Source organism: Lutra lutra, chromosome 1 (assembly GCF_902655055.1).
Source record: "Lutra lutra chromosome 1, mLutLut1.2, whole genome shotgun sequence".
NCBI lineage: Eukaryota > Metazoa > Chordata > Mammalia > Carnivora > Mustelidae > Lutra > Lutra lutra.
In genome coordinates, this window is record NC_062278.1 from 193,406,850 (window position 1) to 193,429,634 (window position 22,785).

The following is a 22,785-nucleotide window of genomic DNA, read 5'->3' on the forward strand; positions in this document are numbered from 1 at the left end:
GGAGGACCCTGAGAGGTTTCTGATAACTTAGCCCTACTCAATATCTATTTCCTGAATAGAAACTGAGGTCAAGGCACTGATAGGAGGGCGAGGGAAAGGTGGGCGGTGGGGTACAAACAGAAGAGGAACAAGACATGGACCTCAGCCTCAAAGAGTTTCTGTTGTTTTAGTCTCAGGTCCCTTACCTCCTGGGGCCAAAGTATCTACTAGATCACACTCCAAGAAGACCACCAAGAAGAACACCTGATACTCCCCAGCTGACGGGCTATCAGGTTGCTCCTCTCCATTCAAGACGACAGAGCCTAAGTCTGTCTCCCCTGAATTCAGTTAAATAATGGCACAACCAAGCCACAGTGTTAGTCACTTGCAAGAGATGCACTGATGAGTAAGTGAAGACTCCCAGTCCTCAATGATCTCACAGTACAAAGGCAGAAGCAAGCAAGTAAAGTAACAGCTTTTTTTTTTTTTAAAGATTTTATTTGTTTATTTGACAGAGAGATCACAAGTAGACAGAGAGGCAGGCAGAGAGAGAGAAAGAGAGAGAGAGAGAGAAGCAGGCTCCCTGCTGAGCAGAGAGCCCGATGCGGGACTCGATCCTAGGACCCTGAGATCATGACCTGAGCTGAAGGCAGCGGCTTAACCCACTGAGCCACCCAGGCGCCCCAAGTAACAGCTTTAATGCACAATGGAATGCTCAGAGAACAGCGGGTTAAAGGAAGGACGAATCCCATCTACCTGCGTGGGGAAGCGGGGGGGGGGGGGGGGGGGGGGGGGAGGCGAAATGCAGGGAAGTGGAGAAAAAGCCTTCCTTGCCAGCCCTAGATAGATGAGTCATCAAGAACTCCTCCTGCCTTCTCAAGGTCTATAAATAATCCCAGGTACTGCCATTTCATTTAATTACTAAGCCTCTCCAGATGGAGAAAAATAATTAAGCAGTCTGTACCACTGACATGATATAAAGAATGGGTTAGCAACTTGTGAAACATTTGAGTTTTGAAGTTTGCTTTAGACTCTAAAGGGAGGGCAGAAATGAAAAGGGGGGCAACCACTGAACCAGAGGCGTTAGAGGAAAACCAAGCGACCACGGTCATATTCTGGGCAGAAATTTAAACAGGAATAGGAAAAACAAAAACAAAAACAAAACAAAAAAACTGGAACAAGGGGGCTCAACGTTGCCAGGAGGAATGAAACTGAAACATTAAATGAAGAAACTTCATTGAAGATCAGTTGTCAAAAAGAAATACTTTAAGACAATCTATAAATAAATCAGGAACCAATTTATTTCTTCAATGTACAAGACAGACGCCATTGACTGGGCTACTGGACGCAGACATAATAAAAATTTTATATCTTTGCATCTGATGCTAAGATTCTTAAGAGACTCTACCCAGAAAGGTCTACCAAGGAGGCTGGTGAGAACAGCACATGAGAAAAGTTTCTAATTGTAGCTGCTTTAAAAAAAAAATCATGCATTTATAATTCCATAGCCCAAGGGAATCAGGAAATATAAATAAAAATTTAGGCATTCCAACAATTACCACTAGGTAGTAAAACAAAGGAGATGCCCCCCTCAAATGATAAATTCAACAATAATCATGTGCTTCTTGAAAAAAACACAATCATCAAACCCATAAACCCATAGTGATCACAACTGCAAAAAGCTTGGGGATACCAACTTTGTAGGAGCACCAGATGGAAAGCCAGTAAGATGTCTGCACGGATTGAAGCCGTGTGGATTCTGATGGAAAATGGAGGGAAGTGTTCAACAAGGAAGGAACAGTGAAGAAACAGTGGGAGAAAAAAAAACAATTCAGATGGAGATGATGGAAGACTTCTTGGTCTAAAAACATCCAGGCTACCTAAGGTAAGGTTGTTCTAAGAACCTGGTATTTTCTAGTCATAAACTTAAGCCAGAGCCAATCAAATCCTTTTGTGTGTTGTTTTCAAAGCAAAGCATCCTTCCACAAATTACCTAATCATTCGCCTGTCATTTCAGCTGTCCTGTCAAAGTTAAGTTTTTCATATTTCTTTCTTTAAACAGACAAGCTAGGTAGAGTGTTATCAGAATAACAGAATATTTTTCAAGAGTATTTTAATGGCATTTGGTATTTTATATTTTTACAGGAATTCAAATCAGGCTAACAGCAAAAAAGAGTAGAGATTCTACTTTAACAACAGAAGACAATAATTTTAATTTCTGTACTTCTATAAATTAGCTACACAGCACTTATTATTCTCTTTAGTGGTTTAAAAGAGATCTCCAGCCTTTGCCCATTCTTATTGTAATTATTTGTTTTAAAAACCCTTTAAAATCAACCTCCCCCCCCTTACCATTCCCTTAGATCTTCTAGAGGGTTCCTGATCCAAAGATGTGTGTGAATTAGAATAAAGGTGTTCTTTCCTCTAGACACATTACTCACCAGCGCCTATGAAGTGAGCGAACCTTCTAGAACTGTGTGGCCTCAAATGTGCACGAGCATATGTGGTTGCTGTGATTCATTATCCTCCCTACATGGAAGTGGTCCCTCCTTCCTACAATGGTGCTCCTATGAAGCACTTGGGGGAGACCTGGCTTACGTGAAAGATGCTTATCTTTCAGCATTGAGAATGACTTTCAACTCTGCAATCCAAAGATGTCAGGGACGCCTGGGTGGCTTGGTCGGTTAAGCGTCCTACTCTTTTAATTTCAGCTCAGGTTATGATCTCAGGCTCATGAGCTCAAGCCTTGCATCAGCTCCATGATGGGTGTGGAGCCTGCTTAGGGTTCTCTCTCTACCCCTATTGCTATTCCCTCGCTCAGCCCCTGTCTCTCCCTCACCATCCCCCCGCAACTTGTTTTTTCTCTTTTGTTCTCTTTAAAAAAAAAAAAAAAAAAAAAAAAATCAGTCACCATTTAAATTACTGGTGCTCAGGTTGGGGGTCATGATCTTAGATCATGTTGACATGAAGGCATGAAGATAGTGCTGCGATGGGAATGTAGGCTCCCTCTGCAGTCACAGACAGCCCCTACTCGCATCTCGATCACTGCTACATCATCAGGACGTTTTATGTAATATCTTCTACCTTCAACTGAAGAAGAGAACAGTAAATGCTATGTAGGTTCAACAAGCATGCCTGTGAGCTACAAGAGAACCACCTGCAGTGGTTCTAGGCGAGGCCAACATACAGTTCATTGGTCAACCATGTGCACACCAGGCCTGGGCTTGTTTCAGTGCTTTGGAAACATTAAGAACTTTATAATATCCAATCACAGCAAAGGCAGCGGGAGAGCTGAAATCATGCAAAACAATGGGCATATAATGAGGAAGAAAAGAGAAACAAAGATACTGAAAATTTGAAGGTATAAGAACATCATTCTAGGGTACAGAGTAAGTTAACATCAGGACAACAACATCTACATGGAACTCAGCCTCGCCTAGACATGCACCTGTCATTCACATCACGTCACTCTGGATAATTAATATGTGGGTTTATAAGCACCAAGTTAGCACACAGCCTCTTTACAAATGTAAGGCTTTCTCCACTCACCTCTCACTAGCCATTATCACATGCGACCCTGACAGTGAGGTCCTAGTGGGCAGGAGCTGCTTGCATTTATTTTACTTAATGTAGCAACTACTGCCTTCCCTGGCACTGAATCAGTGCTGAGTAGATGATAAATACCTCCTCAATACCAAAATGCAAGATATCAGGTTTGAATTTGAAAATATATATGAAGATTTATCTGATTACTTGGGGGAAGAAATTTAACAATCTTAGAGCAAACCACAAAGATCTCGAAGTATTGAATGTTATTAGACTTAAAGTAACAGCAACACTATCTTCCTCTCCATTGCTTAAACAAAGATGTATAAATGCATATGTGGACTTATGAGGGAAACAAAAGAAGCTGCTCAACACTGTTGGCATCTAAAAAAAAATTCTGTTCTATTTTATGTTATCTACCTTCTGTGCTATGTACACAGGGCAGCAACCCAAAATTTTTAGAAGGATTTATCAGATAAAATATATATTTGCATGTGAACTAGTCATCATGCCCTAGAAATACTTTAAAAATTTAAAACCTGCCTTTCACACTGAGGTGTTCTGCTGGTTTATACACCAATGGGCTTTACCTGCCTAACTGGTCTTACATTTCACAACAGTTTATAGAGCTGGAAAGCACAGAAACCTTCTGCATAGCACATATTATGAACTGGTTCTTCCAGGACTCACAGAAACATTTTTAAACTTTGTTTTCCTATAAGAAAGGTGACCTATACAGTAGGACCTGGTTGGGCTGGGCATGCGTGGGCAGGATAGGAGGAGGAGAGGGTTTGATGGTGTAGCTATAGTAGAGGTATCGCTACAAGAAAATATATTGTCCAAGAGGACAATCACAGAAAACAAGAGATTAACCACGGAAGTAGGTACGGTTCAAGAATGGCTCAAGTGACCTCAGTATTGCATAAGGCAAACTGATCATGGTTTAGATGCAGAAGGGGTATAGATAGAACCCAAGGAACCTGCCCACAGGGCAGTGCCCAAAACAGCCTTCTATTCATGCAAAGAAGACACATATACTATAGGCCTCCATCCCATAGAAAAAGAATTGCATGGATATGGATACAGACTTTATTTGGCATTAAAAATGTCTACTATGTGCCAGAACCCATGTTAGGGGCTTCATTTAATGACTACTTACAATCTTAATGGTGTAGACAGAAGCTGCTATCCCCATTTCACAGGTAAGAATACTGAGGCTGGAAAGTTTAAATAACTCCATCACCATTATGCAGCTATTAAGTAGAGACGGGACTCAAAAGCACATAGTTTTGATGCTAGTGAATGAGTTTTTAAAACATTATGCTTAACTGATTTATGAAAGTAATCAGGGAAAAGAGATGTGTGGAAGAACAATGGGGAGATCAACCAAATACAAAAACAGAGAACTTACAAAATATCAGACCATGAGCCATGGTAAGAAATATGTTTTGTAACATGACCAAGTTATACACCCACTATGCCTCTCTATATAAAAGCAACTAAAAAAAGGTCCTACCAAAAACAAACAAACAAAAAAAATTTACCCTTTACTATGAGTAATACACTCTGGTATTTTCTGATTATTTTTTCTGCTCCATCATTATTGTAAAAGTACTGGCAGGATTTACTAAAATTATTTCATGGCCCACTAGTAGGTCAGAACCCACAGTTTGAAAAACAGTGCCATAACCAATCCTAATAACCACCACTCTTACTGTTTCTGAGGTTTAGGTAGAATATTGGGTTTTTCAGTTTTCCATAAATAATCTTCCATTTGAACCTTTATCCATGAAAGTAAAGGGGGAAATGTAGTTAAAAGGTAGTGAGAGCACTGGATAGAATTGTCTATCATATGTCATATGCTAAAAAGAGAGGTGAAATTAACATACCCCAAACAAGAATGGGTCCATCTCAAAGACAAAGAAGCTTGCCCCAAAAGGCAGAGGTTAAAGACCCATGGTGGGAAAGGTTCTGATGTCTTAAATATTCCTTTGAGTTGTCAGAAAGATATCATTGTCCAACAACGACTCACTGGTGAAAGAAACACTGGTATGTAGACTTCAGGCAAATTTTAAGACTGAAAGAAAAGTCACATACCTACTGCTCAGGTTACTTTCTGCCCAAAAAAGCACCAGGTCTCCTCTCAGTTACTGTTTCAAGACACTTGATGGTTGACACTATTTCAATTTGATGTGAATTAATAAAAAGCCTGGACAGTATTATCCAATGGAAGGATACAATGTTTGGCTACTAGCTATAGAACCAACATACGAGCCAGAAGAAAAACTCACTATGACCAGAATAAAAAAGAGAAAGAAAGTATGGAAGTTCATAAAGGTACTAGCTTGGAAATGGTCTCAGTGAAAACTTTTGTTACCATGGGGATTTCTGGGAGGGAAAGAAAGGGAGTCTCTTCAGAGAAGTGACTGATGCTATTTATTAATCTATTTGCAAGTAATGTCAAATTTTAAAGTTGCTCCAAAGAAAATCACATTTTTTTTTTCCATCAGCCTTTTAATATGCTGGAGGAACCTGTTCAAAACGCTTCAGCAATGATGTAACTTAGATGATAAATGTGTTCTTCAATCTGTGCACCAGTCAAGTAGCAATAAAATCAGAATAATTCATGCAAAAATTTTCATTATGTTTCTCAACATACTTATTTACATTTTAAATCACACATTAGACAATATGAAATATCTTTCATTTAGACAGGTGTGAACTAGAAAACAGATGCATTCATTAGACACAGAACAATTCGGCAAATTAAAAAAAAAAATACTCAGAGAACTCTCTGGTTGAAGTACTTGAGCCACCATTAACTTACTTGAAAAAATATGGCCATGGCTCCGATTATTCTGTTTTCTGAAATTGCGGTTTGAAAGCTGTCAAAGTCATCTGGATTATAAAAGAAAATCTGCATCTGTAAAAGACAATTAAAATATGTATTAGGAAGATTTCAAGCCTAGACACAAGTAGACAGAATAGTACGAGGGACCCAGATTCCTCACTTCCTCAGATTTGGCCAAATATATTCACCTCTCCATATTTTTCCTTTGCTAAAGTATCTAAGAGCAAACCCCAGACACTGTATCATTTTCTCCTTACAAACTGCACAATCACACATTTTCTCACAGAAGTGCCTTCCTGCTACCCAAAAGAATGCTGACACCTGATTGCCTGATATTCGTGTCATGGTGAAAGTTCCCATAGTATTACGGAGCAAAATTTTAATGGAGTAAAACATCTTGAAGTTAAAAAAAATAACTAAGCCTATGGGATGCAGTTCACATGCTTAAATTATAGATACTTAAATGGGCACATCTTTATAAGCAATACTCTTTTGGAGGAATTTGAAGGGGGCAATAGCCCAAATGAGAATCTTTCAGTGAATCCACAAGAAATTTCATGGTAATAATAATACTTCACATTTTCCAATTTGCAAAACTGTACCATAGATTATTTTACTTAATTCATGTAACAATCAATCCCTATGAAGAAAGGGCAGAAATGACTACCCTCAGTGATGTGAAGAAATCAGATGAAGACATAGTGCTTCAGAAAGTTGATGTTAACTTGGCTAAGATTGAACATCCGAGAAAAACTATAAAATCCAGCTGCTCTCATTGGAACCGTAAATACTTTCTCTTACATTTGGGTAGAGTTTCTTACTCAAAAGCAGAATACAGACAAATCAACTTAAAATCATTACATGATCTTAATGCGTGAAGAGTCTTTGCTATTTATTTAGTACACTGCAGAGAGCAAAAATGGACCATGGAATGTTCTCGAAAGAATACATACATAATAAAAAGAACAGCTTTGGGTTTTATTCTAGCTTCTTCATTTACTGTCCTGTAGACCTCACACAAACAAGTCTAATTCAAAGTATCAGCTTCCTCATGTATAGAATCAAGTATTTACCCTTGGTAGGGTGGGTGTGGAGATCCAACAAGTCACTGTAGTATACAGTATGTAGAAGCATCATGCCTACACTTCAACTGTGCCAGCAAATCACTATCATCATCATCATCATCATCATCATCATCATCATATTTCAAGGTTAATATCTGGCAGACACTGTAAAATTTCTTTTTTTTTTTAAGATTTTATTTATTTACTTGACAGTCAGAATCACAAGTAGGCAGAGAGGCAGACAGAGAGAGAGAGAGAGGAAGGGAAGCAGGCTTCCTGCTGAGCAGAGAGCCTGATGCGGGGCTCGATCCCAGGACCCTGAGACCACGACCTGAGCCGAAGGCAGAGGCTTAACCCACTGAGCCACCAAGGCGCCCCAACACTGTAAAATTTCTAATAAGACTGTGATTCCCCTGAATCTTCTGGAATGACCCTACTCCTTACAGAAAATCCAATCTCCTCTATCATTCATCAGGTCGTCCCTATTTTCCAAATGACATGTTGCTATTCTCCACAACAAACTAAACCACCACACCCCAGAGGGAATTTGCAGATAGGATACTGAATGCTAAATTCCCAGAGGGGAAAGCTAAGTCAGAAAAACTAGCTCAAGTATAGGTCAAAGGTTAAACAGAGCTAAATTACTTGAGACTGTTAAGAATAAAGTGACACTTCTTTTCTGAAGGCTAAAATCAGGTGGTCCAATCAGGATACTTTCTAGGAAAAGTCAGACACCCAAGTGGATGAAAGAAAGATGGGTAGATTCCTTTGAAGGACTTTCCTTTTACAGTGAATTATTTTTCTTACACTGTGAATTCTCACTGATTCTGGCAGCCTCTTACAAATGTGTTGCCTTTAGGTTTGGACAGCTTTAGACATCATGCATTTACACTGAGAAAACACCTTTCAATGAGCTGCAGATTAAAAGAGTTTAATACTTAGGTGAATTGCTTTGGGTACAATGCTGCGAACGCAAGAAAGAAACGCTACACAAGTATATTCAGAAAATACACCTCAGTTTCCTTTTAAAACTCAGGCCCTCAAATGAAGTAAGTTCACAGAAGTTTTTCTTATTCTACAGCCCACGAGCAGCAGTGGCATTGTTTAATGCATCACCTGAATAGTGTGTGATGCAAAATACTTTAAGACCTCTTCAAGGGCATTTTCATTTATGACCGGGTGAGGAAATTCATTTTCAGAAAATGTCTTTGAGTCATGGCTCCACCCAGCAGAATAATAAAATGTCTCATAAAGAGAACAGTAGCAGAAGTCTGAAATATCAATTTTCCTTGCTTTTTCTCTAGAGTTGTAGCCTGCTGAATTAGGTTAACTTTTGAAGCTATCTTAAATATGAAGAGTAAGGAGTGGATGGAGTTTTGTTGAGTGAACTGGACTTTAAAATCGCTTTGTTGTTATTGCTGATGAGATAAATGGGGGCAGAAGCTGGAAACCTGTTTCCCAAAACCATCTCTGAAAGGTATTGGGTTGGCTATAAAATATAATCAGGAGCCCACTGGCTTTCTGTATCTGACCTCAAAAGCCATACCCAGAGTCCTCTCCCATCACAACAGTGTTCTTCCTAATAAAGCGAATCTAAGTCATGTTTATCTGTATCAGTGTATCTGTCCTTCTCCTGAAAAATCACGGTACACAACAACTGAAGGAAAAGTCTGGCAACAGAATGGTCTATGAACTCTTCCACGCAGCCTTTACCAGGAACCCCGATTATTTATATTTTATCCTATTTGCATTCAATCTCTCTCTCTCTCTCTCTCGTCTGCACATACAGATACACAATTCCTTTTTATGAATCACCGGGTAGTAAGTGGGAGAAAATATGCCCCTTTACTGCTAAATACTTAAGTGTATAATTTCTAAGAATCAGGACAGTCTCTTATATAAGCACAGTATAATTATTCAAATTAGCAAATTTCACTTGATACAATACTATTATCTCATTCACAATCCATTTTGAATTTTGGCAAATGCCCAAATAAAGTCCATTACAGATCATTATTCTGGTTCTTAGTTCAGGAATCCAATTTAGAATCAAACTGTGCATTTCGTTGTTACATCTCTTTATACTGACCCCTCCCGCCCCCACTCCCATCTGGGAGTTACTCAGTCCTCCTTTATTTGAACAGTGTAAAGTGTGCAGGTCAGTTGTTAGGTACAATCAGGGTCTGTCTCATAGGTTCTCATGATTGAATTCAGGTGATGCATTCAGGGCAAGTTTCCACAGGACTGACATTGTCTTCATGACGCACCATGTCGGGAAGTACATCCTGTGGATTTCTCCCAATAAGGGGTGTTTAACCTCATTGTATGGTTCAGTTGATGTCTGGCAGCCTTCTCCACTATCAAGCCATTAATTTTCCTTTTATAATTAAAAACAGTTTTTAGGGAGCTACTTGAGATTACATAAATACACTGTTCGTCATTGAACGTTCATCTGCTAGTCTCAGCATTCATTGATGACTTTTCTAAGGGCACTACCCCCTCTATATGCATGAATGGGATTCTCGTGAAAGAAATAGCCTTTGCTTCTCCACAGTTTATTTATCCATTCATTCATTTATTTAAATCCACATGAACTCACTTATTTTGTCTTATTCAATGGGTTATAATAAATTACCATTATTTATTTTAATGTACAAACTGTCTCAATAGGAGATCTTTTGCACACTAGGAACCCTTCCAAATGGCCTCTTGTCCTTCTGCTATCTTCCCATCCTTTTATATTTTTTATATTTTATATTTTGTGTATATTTTTATTTTATATTTTTACATGTTATATTTTTTAGCATCTCCTTATTAGCTGACACAGATGTTCTAGACTGATCTTGTATTTTCCCTGTTCCAACACTAAAATTGGTCATAACTTGGGTGAGTTCTGGTTCCTTTTAACAAGGAATGGTATTTAAAGGCATTATACCCTTACGTCAGTATTTTCCAAATATGTTTGCAATTAGAACATTTGGTCCTTCAAGAAAACTATATAGCTTAAGGCTCAGTAACTCTATTCCAACCAGGACCTTCCTTCCATGGGAAGGAGAGCTGGATCAACTTCATATAAATGGGTGTAATTCTACCATGCAGAGTGTCACGAGACACATTAAGTCTCCTTAGTCCCAGAAACAAACCATATTAAGATCAACTAAAAAGGGGCACCTGGGTGGCTCAGTGGGTTAAAGTCTCTGCCTTCAGCTCAGGTCATGATCCCAGGGTTCTGTGATTGAACCCTGCATCGGGCTCTCAGCTCAGCAGGGTGCCTGCTTCCCCACCCCCCCTCCACTGCCTGCCTCTCTGCCTACTTGTGACTGTCAAATAAATAAATAAAATATTAAAAAAAAGAAGATTAACTAAAAAGCCACTGGTAGACTATATACCAGTGCACAGTCAAGGGACCAGTTCTTCAAAATCCTTCAAATTCATGAACAAGCCTCACAGACCCAGATGGATCATTTAGTTCTACCTTGTAGAATGGCTGGACTGGAAAAATATTTCTCTAGCCAGGTCAGGGTGATAGAAAAAACAGAGGATCACATAGTATGACCTGACATTTGTAAAACAGAATTTCACAAAGAGGAAAAGCCCTACCAATGACCAGGAGGCTTATGCCAAAATATAGGTATGGAAAGTGCCTGAATGAACAGTAGTAACACCTCCAAGTAATGGGAGGGGGATGAAATGGATAGTGTGAGCATAAGTTTGACCAAGGTCAATGCTCCACTGTTGAAGGGTACTAGCATGATGCATAGAGAGTCACAACAAAATGCCCACTTAGAGTCTTTCCCTTGCTCTTGCCTTGAGCCATTTTCCCCCCTCATAGTTAAAATGACTCTAGGTGCAATTTGATATAAAAACTATCTTTATGCCTGGTTTCCAACTGTATCACTGGTTGTGTTAAGCTGAATGAATGCAAAGCAACAAATCTGAAAACTAGATCCTTCTATATTTTTATTAATTCTGTTATGTTCTACACATTTAGGGAGTGCTTACTGTATGCCAGGGACTGTGCTATCATGCATGAATACTCACTGAGGCAGGTACCATCATGATTTTCACTTTACAGCCAAAGAAACCCAGGATTTCCAAAATTTAGAAAGCAGTTAATGAAGAGGGAGAGGGACTGTCATAGGAACTTAATCTTTCCAATCCTAGAGTTCAGGTCTTAATTACAGGGTTTCCTTACAAGGACAAGTGTATTTGCTTACTACCCATTATGTATAAGGTACTATGACAGATGAAGACCCATTTTGTGCTTAGAAAGAGTGAGATATCAATAATGAGGGGTGTCTTGGTGGCTCAGTTGGTTAAGCATTTGCCTTCCACTCAGGTCCTGATCCTGGGGTCCAGGGGATCAAACCCCACGTGGAGTCAGGCTTCCTGCTCAGTGGAGAGTCTGCTTCTCTCTCTCCTTGGCCCCTCCCCCTCAGCTCATGCTTTGTATCTCTCAAATAAATAAATAAAATCTTTTTTAAAAAAGAAACATCCATTTCTCTGTTGAAGGGCATCTTGGCTCCTCTTTCCATAGTTTGGCAACTGTGGCCATTGCTGCTATGAACATTGGGGTAGAGATGGCCCTTCTTTTCACTACATCTGTATCTTTGGGGTAAATACCCAGTAGTGCAATTGCAGGGTCTAAAAATAGGGTAGCTCTATTTTTAATTTCTTAAGGGATCTCCACAGTTTTCCAAAGTGACTGCACCAACTTGCATTCCCACCAACAGTATAAGAGGGTTCCCCTTTCTCCACATCCTCTCTAACACATGTTGTTTACTATCTTGTTAATTTTGGCCATTCTAACTGATGTAAGGTGGTATCTCAATGTGGTTTTGATTTGAATTTCCCTTGGAACATTGAAAAAATAAAATGAAGTTAAAAAAAAGAAATATCAATAATGAAAGAAGGTTATTTTTTTGTTAAATTCCAAAGTTAGAATCATAGGTAAATGTATCACAAAAAAACTTAAGCCAATGAATGGCTCTTGGAAAAGTGAGGCATGTAGTAAGTGAATACTAAAATAATGCGGGTGATGGGTTAGAGGGGACATTTCCTTTATGATGGACTTTCTACCTTCTAATGTTATAGCTGTGTGCATAAGTCAGCTCTCACATCTCCATGATAATGGAGGCAAGAGGCAATGACCCCAACATGGGTGGAAAAATCCAACACTGACTTCTCCAGGGATTTAGAAAGCTCTACATTTTAATTTCAAACAACTGGTATTTCTACAACAGGCTTCCCACATACCTATGCGCCCAAGCAAAAAAAAAAAACCGATAAATTAAGTAAGGAAAGAACATGCAGACAGTTCAGAGGAAAGGCAATCTACTGAAAGATTCCCTAGCCATTTCCAGATACTGTTGGGGACCTTCAGTGGAGTGGAAGAATACACATCAGAACAGCTACAGGAGAAAAATGGACAGAGATGAAATGTAAATGGGACAAGATAAAGACAGTAACAAGAAAGGCAACAGCGACATTAAAAACCATACAGGAGGCAGTAGACAGCAGCACCAAAGAGGTGAAATGTACTTTTCTGATCATGCGTGGCATTGACCTGGAGTAAGCCACCTGAGAACATAGCGGAGGGCTAGAAACACATGCCCAAGTATAAACATGTGCAGTAAAGGCAAAGCACAATTCCAAGCACAGTTAATGATTGGCTGGTTCCACCTGCTGGATCACTTGGCTAGGATGATGTCAGAATTGAAGTTTTTGCACAATAACTTCTTAGTCTAACTTGATTTGTAGACTGTGCAGCCCCGTAACTGCTATGAAGCCAAATCACAGACACTCAACACTGCACGTTCTACTTCTTTAATTCTGCCACTGCCATCAGCCAGGAAGATCGAGGCAGGCAGGATGTACATCTGCCGAGTCAAAGCTAGGGCTTTCAGAGGGCTGCTCCTTGTAAATAGTAGTAACTGATTTTTGGTGTGAATAACATGGGAGGGGGGTTATGTGTGGTAGGAAGCAAGGACAGACAACCGATAAATCCAAAACCAATGTAATGAGTTTCTTCCTATATATAGGAATAAATAACTAAATGAATAGCAAGGACGGATCAGAATACTAAGAGAATGAATGGATTTAAACCACTGGATTAAAACGCTCAGGAACGTGCAGACGCCAAAATCACAGGGAAATGCTAAGTGGCTCCAGGTACGGTTCTGCTAAACACTGTAGATTATATTATTTTCTCCTCGATCTGTAAGAAATTCAAACCATTTTCTACCTAAGTAAGTAGGCTGAAATTCTGATACTCTAACAAAAGAAAACCTAGTCATTCAAATTATGGAAAGCATGATAAAAACATGCTATATATAGCATATAGAAATAGACGACACAAACATTCTGAATTCAGAATCATTATACGGGCATTTTGTTTTATATCAATGAACAGTTTTTACCCCCAGTTACTTTTTAAAAGGATCATTATTATATTTTTAACCCTGTGATAGTTATTTTATATGTCAATTGTCTAGGCTGTGCTGCCCAGCTGTTAGGTTAAACATTGTAGATGTTATTACAAAGGTATTTTTTAGATGTGCTTAATATTTGAATCTGTAGATTCTAAGTCAAGCAGATTACCCTCCATAATGTGGTGGGTCTCATCCAATCAGGTGAAAGTGTAAAGTGTCCCTAAGTGGAAGGAATTGTTTCTCCAGATTCTAACACAGAGATTCTGCCTTGGTTTCCAGCCATCACACTTAAGACTACAACATCAACTCTTGTTGGAATTTCTAGGCTGCTCTGCAAATTTTGGACTTGACTGCCCCCACGACTGAATGAGACATACACCCCCAAAGTTAGGACTGATTTTAAGCACCTATATACGACATATGTACAAGTGACTGGGTATCACATTCCAAACTATTCTGCAAACCAGTTACTTTTTGAGTTTCCTTGAGCTCTGAGCTCTCACCTTCATTCAGTTCTTTCTAACAAGGTTCTCCCCTGGAGAATGTAGCGCCTGTTAAAACACAGTTCACACACTCTTGTGGCTTACAGCAAGGTGGCCATGAAGTTGGCTGAAAACATGACCATGGGTGACATAAACAGAGATCGAAGAGCTTGGGCTAGCAAGTCAGACCTGATTCGAATACTTAAGACACCTGAGAGCTCCAAGGCTCAGTGTCCACTTCTGAACAACAGGGGTATTACTTAATGTCATCATATCCACTAAGCACATGCTTTGGTAAAGTGAGAACAAATTAAGCAGATCCCATGTTTTATTATTATCTATCTTTACTACTGTATGACCATAAAGGATATATGAATTAAGGTGAAGATGAATTGTTTCCACAGGCCAACCAACAACCCAGTGAGTCATGCCACAAAGTTCAGCAAAGAAACGTGTGTTTAGGCTTCACACAGTGCTCACTGGAAGACTATTTTTAGAAGACTGTGCTCCAAAGAATAGCAGGGATTCAGTACCTTTGTAGGCAAGGTAGCATTTAAATAAACATTCTGAAACATTTGCTTTATACAATATCATTAATCACGGAGTACACTAATCCTTAATTATTTCCCTTTTTTTTTCTTTTTACTTTCCATGTAACATGGAATTATCTTCAACTATTTTATAGCAGGAATCCAAATTTCTGCAGGAGAAGACTCCAAAGTGCACACTAGGACTATGACTCATACACAGTGAGGTGCTGGGATGATTTCTGGAATCCCTTTAAAAAGTCTCTGTGTGTTACTTGTTTGTGCCTTTCTAAGTTTATTTATCAGCTGATTTTTGGAATTTCTGGTTCGATGATGCATCTGATTAGTCACATAAATATTTAATCTTTGTATTTATCCCTTGGTAAGGAATGATTCAGGCTCTTGCTTATAGTATCAAATTGACTTTTTTAGGGATTTACTATGCCTGATTCGTGAGTTATTTCTTAGAGTTCAGCATAAGTTCAGACACAAAGGAGGTAGGTTCAACATCCACCTATATATTGGCCAGTTACACTTTTCATGTCCTCAGGATAGGGAGCAGTAAGCTATAGGTCTCCCATTAATTAGCGTGTGACCCAGTTGAAATCAGTTGCCCTCTCTGAGTCTTAACATCCCCAGGAGTAAATGGAGGATAAGAAATGCACCACTGGGGGCTCCTGGGAGGCTCAGCGGGTTAAAGCTTATGCCTTCAGGAGGACATGAACACATATTTCTCCAAAGAAGACATCCAGATGGTCAAAAGACACATGAAAAAGTGCTCCACATCACTTGGCATCAGGGAAATACAAATCAAAACCACAATGAGATATCACCTCACACCAGTCAGAATGGCTAAAATGAACAAGTCAGGAAATGACAGATGCTGGCGAAGATGCAGAGAAAGGGGAGCCCTCCTACACTGTTGGTGGGAATGCAAGCTGGTGCAGCCACTCTGGAAAACATCATGGAGGGTCCTCTAAAAGTTGAAAATAGAGCTACCCTATAACCCAGCAATCGCACTATTGGGTATTTACCCTAAAGATACTAATGTAGTGATCTGAAGGGACACGTGCACCCGAATGTTTATAGCAGCAATGTCCACCATAGCCAACTATGGGAAGAGCCTAGATGTCCATCAATAGATGAATGGATAAAAAAGATGTGATATATATATACAATGGAATACTATGCAGCCATCCAAAGAAATGAAATGTTGCCATTTGCAATGATGTGGATGGAATTAGAGGGTATTATGCTGAGTGAAATAAGTCAATCAGAGAAAGACAAGTATCATATGATCTCCCTGATATGAGGAATTTGAAAGGCAAAGTGGGGGGCTTGTGGGGGAGGGAAGGAAGAAATGAAACAAGATGGGATCGGAAGGGAGACAAATTATAAGAGACTCTTAATCTCACAAAACAAACTGAGGGTTGCCATGGGGAGGGTGATTGGGTTATGGACATTGGGGAGGGTATGTGCTATGGTGAGTGCAGGAAAGTGTGTAAGCCTGACGATTCACAGACCTGTACCCCTGGGGCTAATAATACATTATATGTTAATTAAAAAAAAAAAAGCTGCCTTCAGCTCAGGTCATGGTCTCAGGGTCCTGGGATCGAGCCCCGCATCAGGCTCTCTGCTCTGCAGGGAGCCTGCTTCACCCCCCACCCCCTGCCTACTTGTGATCTCTCTCTCTGTCAAATCAATAAATAAAATCTTTAAAATAAAAAAAAAAAAAAGAAAGAAATGAGAAATGAACCACTGGGTCATAGTGAGCATTAAACAAAATAAGTCAAGGAAAGCACCTCCCACAATGTGTGCCGTACCGTAGGCCCCCAAATGATTCACGTCTTTAACAATTAGTTAACAGGGGGAAAAAAAAAGGGAAGAAATTAATGAAAGGATTATTTGCAGTCACTCCAAACTGGAAACCAAACATTAATCATTAATGGAATTGATAAATTGTGAGAGTCACATGTAACAATACAGACAAACAATGCTGAGCCAAATAAGGCAAATACCCAAAAAAGAAAAAAAAAAAAAAGAATTAAAATTAGGAAGAAAAAAGTTCACTGTTATCCTATTGAAATGAAGTACAAAGCCCAGGAATAACTCATGTAGTTAGAAGCCAACACAGAGGTTACCTGTGGGAGCAGTGAGTGGAAAAGGGATTCTGGGGGTGCTAAGAAGTGCTCTTTCTTGATCTCAGGGCTGGTTACAAGAGTATGAAAATTCATTAACCTGTATTATTATTATTTGTTCATTTTCCTCTTTGTATAGAATACTTCAATATTAAATAAAATTCATGAAATTCTATGCTTTTGAAACTGGGATAAACAAAAGTATAATGCCACCTAACAATAAGAGCAGGGAAGAGTTTGCATCCTTTTGTGGGACCCATTCTATTTCATGGAGGCTACTCCAAATCTGAGGGTAAGGCTGGCTAGAGGTAACGTATCTGCTTGACAGAGCAAGTTAAGGGGACCATGCCTTAGTGTGTAGAATCAGGCCAGCCTAGGATCAATAACAACTATCTGGACCAACCATCATCTTGCCCCCCTTTCCCTCACGGCGGACATGGCCAAGGAAGCTCAGAGCTAGTGTGTCCATAAAACATTCCACAGGGCTGCTTAAATGTATCCAATCCTTATAATACTTTACATGAATTAATTCCTTTCATCCTCACCACTACTTTTTGTGGTACTAGGTCTTGTCTGAGCAGTAACAAAGCTGGGATTCAAACCCAGGCATTTGATTACAGAACCCACACATTTAAAATCCTCTCTATAAAACATCCTGATCAGAATTCCCACTAGCAATGAGGAATACCTATTAGTCATCTCCAGGATCCTCACACAAAGTTTCCAGAGTAGTAGTTCCCCACTATGGGTGTCTTTGGACTCCAGGGGACCCTGGCCATGTCTAGAGTTATGCTGGGTTTCAGTACTGGAAGGGGTCTACAGGCATTTAGTGGGTAGAGGCCAGGAATGCTGCTAACCACCCTACAATGTGTATTACAGCCCCCGAAAGCAAAGAATTATCCAACCCAAAATGTCAATAGTGTTGAGGTGTAGACACCTTGTCTATACTCACTGTCACATGAAACCTAGCCAACGGATTTGGTCAAGCATTTTGTTTTTCTTTCCCTCTTCCCACTACTACTGATCTCTAAAGGGGGAGAAACAAGTTTATTATAATGGGGCCCAAGGACTGGGAGAGCAGTTTTCCCCCTACACGTAAACCAGTAAGTTCAAACCACTTTTACTTATTCTTGGAGTTACTGTAATAACTTTTTTTTCTATTAAAACAACCTTTCCTTGCCTGCATAACTACATCACATATCAGGTTGATTCTGAAATGCGGTGGAGCTTAACACCTTGGACACAGTGGAGGGGGAGGGGATCCGCAGGTGCATCTGGAACTCATTTGTATTTCAAAAACACAAAAATAACCACCGCAGTGTTTGTGCTCTTTGTAATATGAAACTTTTTAGAAATTGCTTTGTACTTGGTAGTAACAGCCACATGATTCACCATGAAATGAAGTCTGGAAAATCATTTTGGATAAATGGACCTATAAATTCAATAGAATTTCCATGACAACATAGACTGCAGCACTCAACCACAAATAAAAGGTTATAAATCATTCAAAACCAACTAGGAATCAGCAATACGGCTCTCGTTTTGAAATATAAGAAACCTGAAATGTAGTTTATTTGTTACTTACTCACCCAAACTTCCCATTATAGTTCCTTCCTCACTTCTGATATTGTATTTTCTACCCCATAATAGGTGTTGGGAAAATGATGAAGCCAAGAACTTGCAATTAAGCTAAATAAAATTAACACAGGTACAGTGCTGGTGGTATTCCTCCCTCTCTCCTAGCCAGAACCCCACAAGAAAGCTTGTGCACAAAGAAAAGTTATGCTGTTTTACCCAGAAAACTGCAATTTACCCTACATAGCTAATTCTGCCAGATCAGGGTATCTGTAAGAAAAATGTTCATGCAAAACATTTCTGAGAACACACATGCTAGACAACCTGAATGCTTCCCAGTGCTTCTGAGTTCTATAAATCAAAATCAAATCCTCTACTGTCTTCAGGACAATCCCCACATTGAAGGATTTTTTAGATTAGCTGGGTCAACCCAACTAGAACATGTGTTTTATGGAACAGCTCTCTGTTCCTTGGGTCACCTGTTTAATTCTGGTGGAGATGCCCTTCTGATGGACTCTTTTGGATAGAGTATGCTGGGACCTCTCCCCATGGGAGGTGCTGGTCCCAGGACCAAGCACACAGTAGGCACTCCTGCAATGACTGTGGGATAAATGAAGGGATGTTATTTCTGACACTGGAGGAAATGCATTGCCCTGCTCCACTCACAGCCTCTCTGATTCTTAAAGTCTCCCTAATAGCCAATGCCTTTGGGAAGATAACTAGTAGAGTAGGGAAAACAAATTTAGGAGCTAGGGCTTTGGTCTCCAGAAGGGCTGCCTGAAATGCGGCCAAAAGATGGATATGTGTGCAGTTTCATTTTCTATCAGATGAACTCCTGGGGTTCCATCTACTACAATGTGCTGATAACTCTTCAAGATGCATTTTTCAGCCCTGCTCTCACATGGTCCATGGCTTTTGACAAAATCTTCAAGGGCTCTGCAAGCCGGAAAGGTTAAGAATCAGGGACACGGGGGGGGGGGGGGGGGGGAAGAGTGAACATGCCCTCCAGGAGCACAAATCCTTTTCCTAAGATAGATACCCAGAAGCAGTTCAAACCATCCTCTGAAAATTGTACACATTTTATATTCTAGTCAACAATGTCCGAGAATACCAATCTTCCTATACCATTGCTAACAATGGATTTAGGAATCCTTAATTTTTATACATTGGATGAACATATCTGTTCTTATTTTTAATTATCCCAATAACCAATAAGAGTAAGGACCTTTACTCACTTTTTTTCTAATGATTTTCCTTTTTTATCACTTAGGAGGTCTTTTTAAGAAGAAAAGTATGACTTTGCCAGAAGTGTTCCAAATACAAAGGCAAACGTATTTGCCCCACCACTACTGGTATCAGAGGAAAAAAACAGACATGCATAATAAATAGGAGAAGTGGTAAGATGAACCCTGGAGGGAAGTTGACCAATAGGCGATGCCATTAAAAGTTCTCAAAGATATATTGCCAATGGAGAAAGTCAAGATGCATGATAAATACACACTTGACTTAAAAAATGCCATAAATCAAAATATTTTATTTGTTGTGGATGTATCTGCACAGAGGTACAGAACTAAGAAAGCAGGTAGGGGGCAAGGCTCAGGAAAACAGCACAACTAACTGTGGTTTTCTCTAGGGAAGGGGCTCGGATTGGTTTGGGGCCAAGAAAGGTAGTTTGTTTCATCCCGACTGTTTAAAACACTTGGTGGCTCTAACTCACTGCACATCTAGGGGGAAAAGTCTTCTTTAAAATGAGAGAGGATAAAGAAGAAAAATCGAAAAGGAAAGGCACAAAACCAAAATCCCTACCACTGCTACAGAGGAAGAAGGTGAAGCTCATGTTTGGGGACGGAACTCAGAAAACCAGCCTTATCAGCCAAGTGCTCCAGAAGAATGAATCCATCAGCCCCTAGTGACAGACAGCACAACATCACACAGGCTATGATCCTACTTTATCCCTGATATCACTTTGGCACAATTCACTTCTCATTTATTTCTGCCTGCTATGAAACACACAACCCTTTCAAGCTAATACTCCGAAAGAGGGGGTGGGGTGGGGAATAAAGGAAAAATGGAGCTCCTGTTTCTGATCCACACAGACTATCCAACTAGTCACTCTCTTGAAAAATACATTTATGCAGATGAATAGTTTCCCACTTTTTTTTTTACTTAGTCCTAAAATTATAGTGTACCCTTGGTAAACACAAAGTACTAATTCTCTCAGACCATATCTATGGTCAGAAAGATAGCAGCAAATTAGGGAGCAAAACAAGGTTGCCCAAGCCAGGAAGAGCACCAGCTTTGCCAGTGTACTTACAGGGTACAATCTGGAAGGGATGATTTTGGGAGAGCTTTTTTTGGGGGGGGGATGATTTTTGGGAGACATTGACATCCTTAGTGGTGAGGACAGAGCTCTGCCACCAACATCACTGTGATTATAGACCAAAATATTCTTGGCTGAGTGACCCTCCTTTCTATAAATTCCCCAGAGCACAATTTTAGATGAGTTTGGAAAGAATACTGCTGTTAACACCTGTATATCAGCACCTAGATTCTACCATTAACATTTTAATACACTCGCTTTATCAAGAAACAGTCCATTCCTCTACCCATCCATTCTGTCAGGTACTGAGTTTTCAAGGAAAAAACCCATCTTTATTCTCCAACAGTCAGCCATTGTCAAACCTCAACATGAAGAGAAAGCCAAGCAATATATTCCAAGCTTTGGGTCCAAGCCAGAGGATGCCTTGCTGGTTTGCAAGGGGGTTAATAATGCTATTAATGACAACATCTTGAGATTCTGATAGTTACATCTCAGCAGGGAACTGTTAATAATTAGGAATAAAGACAGAGTTTAAGGGAGGGGATAAAAACAACATAATATCAAAGCCATGGTTTTATGAAGCCAAGAATCTGCAGGAGAGAGTGTCAGACAATAATCATGTTATTGATTGGCTCCATTCATGTCCCTGATTAGCTAACACTAGAACACATCTAGACAGACTATACATTAAATAAAACTGTGCTCAAACACTTGTTTTACTTGTCTTGAAGTTGTAACATATAATAAAACAGTGAACACACTCAGAAGTCTACCCAGGAAACCTGGTTCATTATCTTCAGAGCCAACCTCACAAAAACCCTAGCCCAAAATCTTAATGAAGAAGGTGTTCTAAATCAGGAGCAGCTTAAGTCACTGCCTTGTCTGGGATTTAAAGCAATGTCACAGATGTTACAAGGGAGATGCACAGAGTTCATGAAGCATTATTTATGAAATCAAAATACTGTAGATAAGTTCACTGTCATTCAGTAGGAGAATAACTAAATGAACTTGGATGCATCCAACTTGGATGCATATTACGCAGCTGCTAAAACGAACGATGTCGATTCTGTATCTGATATGCAAGGTCACTCATGATATGTTATTGAGTTAAACAGGCAAGTTATGGTACATTGATTATCTCATTTTTGGACTAAAGGGAAAAAACACCAAAACATACAACACAGATGGAAAAAATCCTTGAACAATCTATGAGAAACTTAATTGTGGTTACCTCTGAGAACTGAAAATGGAGATAAGTACAAAACAGCAGCTTCCATTTAGACTCAGTGTGTTCAATAAGATTTAAAGATTTGTCAATGAGAATTTCTTCCATAGAAATAATAAGTGAAAGACAACAACCATAAGGAAAGACTAAAGCGGAAACCGAACAGTGTACGGATGACAAGATTGATCAAACTTTACAAAGTACTGATGTGCATGCAGAATAGGGCACATCGGAAGTGCACTTGTGAGCGATCCTGACGAAGCTTCAGAGGAAGCACACCTATGTAAACCCTGGCCCTCCAGAAACCCTGTGTGCTCCCATCGGGTCCCCATCTTCAACCAAGAATAACCATCTCCTGACTTCCAAAGGCAGACAGTCATTTTCCTGAATTTCCTTTTAAGGGCATTCTATGCCTGAGATGCTATGATGCTTTAAAGTGAATCCTCTCAGATCAGGCAAAATCTGTGTTTTCACAAGGCCGACAGCTGTAAGATCAGGGAAAGCGCCTGTTTTACAGATGCTGGCAGTTTGGTGGCAAGCTAGCAGAGTTCTCAGAGGTAACTCTGAGTAGATGCATTTTGAAGACGACTGCCCGAGGTGGATGGAATGCAGTTTAAGGAACAAGAATTTGAGAACCTCCCACTCCA

General features: G+C 39.7%; 1 protein-coding gene across 5 annotated transcripts in view; it reads right to left on the bottom strand.

The window, feature by feature from the left end:
- Nucleotides 1–22,785, bottom strand: part of PTPRG (protein tyrosine phosphatase receptor type G) — a 707,992-nt gene that overhangs the window by 206,663 nt on the left and 478,544 nt on the right. For all 5 annotated transcript variants that reach the window (XM_047690530.1, XM_047690520.1, XM_047690539.1 and 2 more), the window contains one exon: nucleotides 6,353–6,448. In XM_047690530.1, the coding sequence (XP_047546486.1) occupies nucleotides 6,353–6,448 (96 nt within the window). The remainder of the gene's footprint in view (nucleotides 1–6,352; nucleotides 6,449–22,785) is intronic.